The 8,604-nt window shown below is 39.9% G+C and overlaps 1 protein-coding gene across 1 annotated transcript; it reads left to right on the top strand.

Moving 5' to 3' along the window:
* Window positions 1-203: 203 nt before the first annotated feature.
* Window positions 204-3,428, top strand: LOC123749354 (uncharacterized). Its single transcript, XM_045731450.2, has 2 exons — window positions 204-320; window positions 2,170-3,428. The coding sequence occupies exons 1-2, from the start codon at window positions 309-311 to the stop codon at window positions 2,839-2,841; spliced, it is 684 nt and encodes a 227-aa protein (XP_045587406.2). The 5' UTR covers window positions 204-308; the 3' UTR covers window positions 2,842-3,428.
* The last annotated feature ends 5,176 nt before the right edge of the window (window positions 3,429-8,604 follow it).

Here is an 8,604-nt window from a genome sequence, read left to right as displayed (position 1 = left end):
TCCACTCAGCTGTCAGGCCCCTCCCCCAGTGGATAAAACAGAATGGTCACAATGCGCAGGAGTGGCTTTGTTTCGACTTTGAATCGGTGTAATCAGCGTTATTTCAACGTTGATAACGTTGATTCAAGTTGGATATTGTGCCCATTGGATACACATCCTGGTGGGGGCGCTGCTCGAGGTCGCAATGGTGGGAGGGGCGAGGCTCCACACAACACGTGGGCCCACACACGTCACACGCCCCTAGAGTATATAAAGACGAGCGTTATCCCCGGCAGGCAGGCAGGAGGATATTCATTCCCGAGGCAGACATGAAGACTCTGGTGAGTGACCGAGATCTCGTTGATGTTGTTCAGGGGAGTACCAAACCAGTGCCGCAGCCAGTAAACAATAATTTGCTACAGACCGAATCTTTATCAACTCTGTGTTTCCTGTTGTTCCCTATATTGTTTATTGTGGAACAATAAACACTATACACGCTAATGAAACCACATTCTGCGCACAGTTACGGTTAAGTTAGTCATTCTTTAGTCATGTGGGTTCAGGAACTAGATCCCATTGTTCTTCAAGTAAGAGCATATACTATTTTAGTGAACTTGAACATACAGTTCTCATAAGTGCATCGGTCACCCATCTAGTGGAGGGCAGGGAATTGGGAACATACACGTGTGTGGACTTCGACACGCCTACAGTATGTAAACTTAAGATACGTGGCAATATTACCTGTGTTTTTACGCACTTTTTGAACATTTGAGATCATATTATCTAGAAATTTTAAATAGATCTTGTTCTTAATTGAATTTTGATTCTCGTGAACATGAGAAAATTAACATATATATAATGTGTATTTGTGTTAAATTAATCACAGTATTATGTAATAAGCCAGCCGCTCCTGTTTAGGGAGTACGTATAGTATGGATGAACACCATCGTAATATATTAAAGAAAAGGAAATTAGATACTCGAACTCAGTATTATTGAGTTTGGACAAACCCGCAAGAGGTTTTGTATTTATGTTGCAAAGACAACCTAACCTTCCTGGGCCTTATAGACGCGACCTGAGGCCTAATTACATGTATGTGCTATGCTGTTCCTAGGAATATTTAAGTTTGGTATTTAGCATTATTTTTATAGACTCCTTAAATTGAATAGTACCAAATTCTACTATCTAATTGCATTTTACGTCAATATATATATACGATGGCCTACATAGTAACAAAAAGTACTATCAAAACAGGAGGATGGGCTGGAAAATGCAACAACTAACACAAATATTTAATGTAATAAATAAATATAATATAACGTATCATATTTAATTGTAATTTAGATGATATATCTATCATCTCTGGGGCAAATGATAGATCTAACTATTATCTGCGCCAGAGGGAAGGGAAGGAATTATCACGGGAAAGCGCAGAGTAATAACGACTATATAGCACTTGGAAAGGATCAGGATAAGGATTATGGATGGGGCGGGGACATGGAATGGTGCCCAAACACTTGGTCGGTCTGGGCTTGAACGCGGACCTGCATGAAGCGAGCCTGTAGCTCTACTGTTTAGCCCAAGTGGTTGGAGAGTTAGAAGAGTTCTCTGCTCGTGTTTGTAATACTCATTTGTAATTCTCTGTAGTGTGGGGCTGAAATTTGTGTAGTGGAGTGGGCTGAGTGTTGCGTGTTTAGGTCACATGTGGACGAGTGTAGTGGAGTGGGCAGGATGTTGCCTGTTTAGGTCACATGTGGACGACTGGTGGAGTAGAATGGGCAGGATGTTGCCTGTTTAGTACATGAGTATTACAGTGAACACATGTGACTGCTGTGAGGTTGGAACATACACGTGAACGACACACGCACACTAAGTGCAGTTGTATACAAGCACCCAATTCAACTGAGCCATGTGGTTTCAGTGAAGTTTCGAAAGACAAAGAGAGATTTTGAAGCTCTGACACGTTCACTGATGAGGAGGCAACGAGGGTTATGTGATGGGGAAGGTGTCAGTAGTGTTTATCTTCTAAATCTCGAAACACTTTATTAACAATAGTTTATACAGTTTATATTTAGTTAGTTAACCATATCTACTTAAACTACATTATATAGGAAATGCTTGTTTTTTTTACAGTTATAATGCAAAAATTAATAATAATTATATTATAATTGATCAGGTGTTTGTCCGCAGGTGATTCTAGCGGTTGCATGCAGCTGCTCAGCACAGCTGGTGTTGCCCTACGGGGCTCCCTGGGTGCTGCCCTCAGCCAAGCTGGAGGGAGATGCCAAGTCTGTTGCTCTCCACACCCCTTACATCAATCCCTTTGCTTACTCCTTCGCTGCACCCTACGCTACACCCTACTCTTATCCCTTCTCGTACCCACTCACCTACTCACTCCCAGCTGACGCGACCACCCTCAAAGCCACCGAGTTTCCCTACGTGTACCAGGAGGAGAAGGCCGTAGAGCAGGCTCGCAGACGTCGGCGAGACGTGGCGGTAACCCTGCCGCAGGTGTATGCCGTGCCCACCGTGGCCAAGACCAAGGTTGAGACCACGCAGTTCGAACCTGTTAAGGCTGCCACCCCTGCCGACACCACCAAGATCGAGCTCACCACCAAAGAACACGAATTCAATGTTCCCGCCGTCAAATACGTCCAGCCCGTCGTCAACCTGAAGCCAGTCACTTACTCACCTGTCTCTACTGCCTTCCCTTATGCAGCCCTACCCTACACTGCCCCTTTCTCTGCCCCTTACTCTGCCTTTCCCTACGCTGCTCCTTACCATGCTCTACCCTACACTGCCCCATATGCAGCACTCCCCTACAACTTCGCACATGTCCCAGTGGTAAAATTCAAAGAATAAATTATTTACAAACAATACCTGAAGATCATATTGTTTTAGCTGGGTCGTCTGTGTTTGTAATGCATAAATTTCTTTAAATAATGGTAATGTCTTCTCACAGACGTATTAACATAAGACAGAAACTCACACTTATATATTTTATGTAAAGTCTTAAAATACAATAGTCTTTTGCACTCTCTGGAGTGCATTATCAAGGTCTGAGTATGTGGTTTAAACAATTCATCTGCAAACCTTGTACCTTGATAATGCACTCAGGAGAGTGCGAAAGACTTGTAATTCAAGTCTTGACATAAAATACATCAACACATAAGTGTGGGTTTTTATCCTATATATTTCTTTGTTGCATCAGTTTGAAGAACATAACGTTAAATCACAGGAAGAAATCAACATATTATACAGTCCTGTTTCCCAGAAATATTCCTGCATAAACTCATTTACCCCCTCCCCCCCTCCAAAAAAATATGCATAACCGACCAAGACAAAATACAGCACTGAAGAACTTGATTACCTTTCGGACAAGTCAAAGTTTTCGTCTATAAACTGTATTTGAGAAAAAAAAGTATTTGTCAATAAATATAATAATGCAATATCTGAAATTATGTAACCTTTTGATACAATATTCCTATAAGGATTGAAAACCCTGTTAAAGTTGGATTTTACAAATTATATTCATCCCGGGCGGAACAGAAATGGTTGGTCACATTTCCTATCACCTAATGTTTCTGTTCACCTAGCAGTAAGTATGTACTCAGGAGTTAGTCAGCTTGTTGTGAGGTTGCATCCTTGGCGGTGTGAGTAATTCCATCTTGAAGGAGAGGAGGGACCTCGATATAAGCCTAACATGTGTGAATACACCCTGGCTTCCTGTCTCCCAACACAATGAATAATTATATATTGATGACAAAATCATTTGAAATATTTAGCTTAACTGAAGAAGGCCATGAAAGGGTGGATGTGGCAACCAGGTCTCCTGAGGAAGACCTTGGTGAGAACCAGTCTATTTAGTGTGCGTCTGTGTGAGGGGATAAAGTGAAGGTGTTTATAATTTCCTTCGTGTCACATTTAATGTGTCACCAGTGTGAAGTGAATGCAGAACACGGCATGGAAACGAAGGGGGAGGGGGAGGAGAGTGAGGTGTCTGGGAGGAAGTTAGTAGTCTTTGCTCGGCTGTATATACTCTCCTATCGACTTGAGAATGGTCCAGGACGGACCGAAACGTCGTCGTCCCTTCACCTTCTAGTGTGTGGTCTGGTAAACAATATTCTCTCCTACATTGGCTTGTGAGTCAAGTTCTGGACTGCCCCTTCCAGTTACTAGCTCTGAACTTCTATTAATTCTTGAAATAATGCTTTGTAATAACGTAAGCTAAGTTCCCTGTCAGCTAAATTCACGCGCTACCTACCCGAACACTAAAGCTAAGTTCACTATCAGCTTAATCAATGCGCTACCTACTTGAACACTAAAGCTGAGTCTACTGTCAGCTTAATCCACGCGTTACCTAATCGAACACTAAAGCTAAGTCCACTGTCAGCTTAATCAACGCGCTACCTACTTGAATACTAAAGCTAAATGCCCTTTCAGCTTAATCCACGCGTACCTACTCGTAAACTAAAGATTACTTTCAGTTCATTTCTAGTTTCCACTCATGTCCTCTCGTCCAACTATTCTTCGTACTAAACATTTTGTGTTAGTCCACTTTATCATCCCCTTATTAGACTTAGTAAGTCTAATTCCCTCAGCATTTCCTCGTAATTCAATCCTTTAAGTTCATTACCGAGGGAAACCTTTAGTCTTTCTTAAACTTAGTTTTGTATTGTTTCGGTTGGGGATCCCAAAATGCGGGAATCAGATTCTAATTCTGATCTAATATATTTAGTTTCTACGTTCTGAAACTTACCTTTGCCATAATCCTGTTGGTTACTGAATGTCTTGACATTCGCATATGCATCCCCCCGAGCTCAAGGCAGTAGCTAAGAGCTTTCGTGAGAATAAGGAGATGGTCGTCAGGAGAGGTGACAAGTCGTCAATATACGTTATTCTTTAAAAAGACGAATATCTGGCAAAAATGAACCACATCCTCTCCGACCAAACTAAATTCCAAAGGGTAACGAGGGACACTACAGCCGATTTTAAAACGAGGGTAAAAAAATTGATTAAAACTGTGAAAGACAAGAAATCATGATTCCTCCTACCAAAAGTTATCGGGGAATACTAACCTGGTTATGCATACGGGAGCCGGTCGGCCGAGCGGACAGCACACTGGACTTGTGATCCTGTGGTCCCGGGTTCGATTCCGGGCGTCGGCAAAAAACAATGGGCAGAGTTTCTTTCACCCTATGCCCCTGTTACCTAGCAGTAAAATAGGTACCTGGGTGTTAGTCAGCTGTCACGGGCTGCTTCCTGGGGGTGGAGGCCTGGTCGAGGACCGGGCCGCGGGGACACTGAAAGCCCCGAAATCATTTCAAGAAGATAACGGGAATGTCAAGTCCCACAAACCTGGAAACCCACTTCAGCCAATCATCAGCCAGATACCTACATACAGACAGGCTAAGCAACTCAACTGCCTGCTGAGTCCTTATGTGCCTTGTGCTTTTAGCCTGAAGTCTCCAAAGGAATTCATTGACTTACTGTGGGGAGCACGGGCCACAATGATCGAGCCTGTGGATGTCGCTGTTCACCAATGTGCCTGTGAATGAAACAATCAGGATGATTATGGACAGAGTGTATCGTGATCCGGCTTGCACCAATCTAGACATAAAAAAGAGCATACTAAGAAAGTTACTTGAAGCCTGCTCTAAAGAGGCCTCCTTCTTGAGTAACAATGGGCACATGTATAAGCAAGTAGATGGGGTCGCCATGGGTTCTCCCCTAGGTGTCCTTTTCACGAACTTCTACATGGATACCATAGAGCAGAGGGTGTTAGTTGACATAGATTTGAAACCCGCCATATACTGCAGGTATGTTGATGACATTTTTATGCAGGTACCTGATGTCAGACGTCTGCAGCTGCTGAAGGAGGCATTCGAGCAAAATTCGGTGTTAAGTTTCACTTACGAGATGGAGAGTGATGGGAAGTTGCCCTTGCTAGATGTAACAGTCACGGAAAGGAATGGTGGATTCCACACTGCAGTCTAAACTAAGTAAACAAACATAGGAATCTGCCTTAATGCCAATATCGACCGCCCAGAGAGGTACAAGAGGAGTGTTGTCAATGCCATCGTCGACCGGGCTCACACTCACAGCTCTGGTTGGAAGCAAGTCGAAGAAAAACTCTGTAGGGTAAGGCAGGTCCTAGTCAAGAATGGCTTCTCTAACGGTTATGTTGAAGACGTCATAAAAAGAAAAGTAAAACGCCATGCAACCTCTGAGAAGTCATCTAACACAGCACTTGTACCCCCTATTAGACTGTTTTACAGGAACTGCTTTTCGACGGCTCATAAAACGGTCTAAAGTGTCCATCGTTTTATGAGCCGGTAAAACGGTGGAAAGATATTATTAATAGGAACGTTATTCCCACAGACAAAAATCAGAAGATACAATTGACAATTTACTACAAAAACAAGAAAACGGCCAACCTACTCATGAACTCTCCAGACACCAAACAGAACGCCTTGAAAGAAACCAACGTCGTCTATGCTTTCACATGCCCACTTTGAGATTATCAGCTCCAAAGATCTCAGTATATAGTCAAATAGGCAAGACAACAACTTATCTTACCTTTTCAGTCATATTCAAAAAATATAAATATACATATACATTATATATATATATATATATATATATATATATATATATATATATATATATATATATATATATATATATATATATATAAATATATATATATATATATATATATATATATTTATATATATATATATATATATAAATATATATATATATATATATATATATATATATATATATATATATATATATATATATATATATATATATATATATATATTAGTATATTTTGGTAGCAGTCTTTCCTGGAGACATATTATTAAATATGACCGAAAAAGTAAGATTAATAATTCTAACACGAATTTTCTCGATCTTTCGTACATTTCTTTTCACTGTTGGTGGTAATTCAAAAATCAATTCTCCAAAATTCATTTTTATTTCTAGTCTGACGCGACACTTGAGCACGTTTCGTAAAACTTATTACATTTTCAAAGACTTTAGTTTACACATACACAACTGAATAGAACTTACACATCTCCAATTTGTTTATATCTACATTTGAGTGAGGTGGATGGGGTGAGGTGGTATTAATAGGGTATTAATTTCATCAACACAAGACAGAACACGAAACAATGGGTATTGAATGGAAGTGATTGTAGAAAGCCTATTGGTCCATATTTCTTGATGCTTCTATATTGGAGCGGAGTCTTGAGGTGGGTAGAATATAGTTGTTCATTAATTGGCTGTTGATTGCTGGTGTTGACTTTTTAATGTGTAGTGCCTCACAAACGTCAAGCCGGCTGCTATCGCTGTATCTATCGATGATTTCTGTGTTGTTTACTAGGATTTCTCTGGCGATAATTTGGTTGTGGGAAGAGATTATATGTTCCTTAATGGAGCCCTGTTGCTTATGCATTGTTAAACGCCTAGAAAGAGATGTTGTTGTCTTGCCTATATACTGGGTTTTTTGGAGCTTACAGTCCCCAAGAGGGCATTTGAAGGCATAGACGACGTTGGTCTCTTTTAAAGCGTTCTGCTCTGTGTCTGGAGAGTTTATCATGAGTAGGTTGGCCGTTTTCTTGGATTTATAGTAAATCGTCAGTTGTATCTTCTGATTTTTGTCTGTAGGGATAACGTTTCTATTAACAATATCTTTCAGGACTCTTTCCTCCGTTTTATGAGCTGTGGAAAAAAAGTTCCTGTAAAATAGTCTAATAGGGGGTATAGGTGTTGTGTTAGTTGTCTCTTCAGAGGTTGCATGGCGTTTCACTTTCCTTCTTATGATGTCTTCAACGAAACCATTGGAGAAGCCGTTGTTGACTAGGACCTGCCTTACCGTACAGAGTTCTTCGTCGACTTGCTTCCATTCTGAGCTGTGGCTGAGGGCACGGTCGACATAAGCGTTAACAACACTCCTATTGTACCTGTCTGGGCAGTCACTGTTGGCATTTAGGTACATTCCTATTTGCTGCCTAATGAATCTCTTCCCACAACCAAACCATCACCAGAGAAATCTTAGCAAACAACACAGAAATCATCGATAGATACAGCTATAGCAGGCGGCTTGACAACTGCGAGGCATTACACATCAAGAAGTCAACACCAGCAATCAACAGCCAATTAATGCACAACTATATTCTACCCGCTTCAAGACTCTGCTCCAATATAGAAGCATCAAGAAGAAGTATGGGCCAATAGGCCCTCTGCAATTACTTCCATTCTTACCTTCAATACCCATTGTTTTGTGTTCTGGCTTGTGTTTGAAAGTTTGTTTTCACCTTATCCAAAACTGTTGTAATATATATATATATATATATATATATATATATATATATATATATATATATATATATATATATATATATATATATATATATATATATATACATATATATATATAAATATATATATATATATATATATATATATATATATATATATATATATATATATATATATATATATATATATATATATATATATATATATATATATATATATATATATTATTAAATATGAACGAAAAAGTAAGATTAATAATTCTAACACGAATTTTCTCAATCTTTCGTACATTAC

The sequence above is a fragment of the Procambarus clarkii genome, chromosome 33, assembly GCF_040958095.1.
Source record: "Procambarus clarkii isolate CNS0578487 chromosome 33, FALCON_Pclarkii_2.0, whole genome shotgun sequence".
NCBI classification, from domain to species: Eukaryota; Metazoa; Arthropoda; class Malacostraca; order Decapoda; family Cambaridae; genus Procambarus; species Procambarus clarkii.
This window is presented reverse-complemented; position numbering and strand designations above follow the sequence as displayed.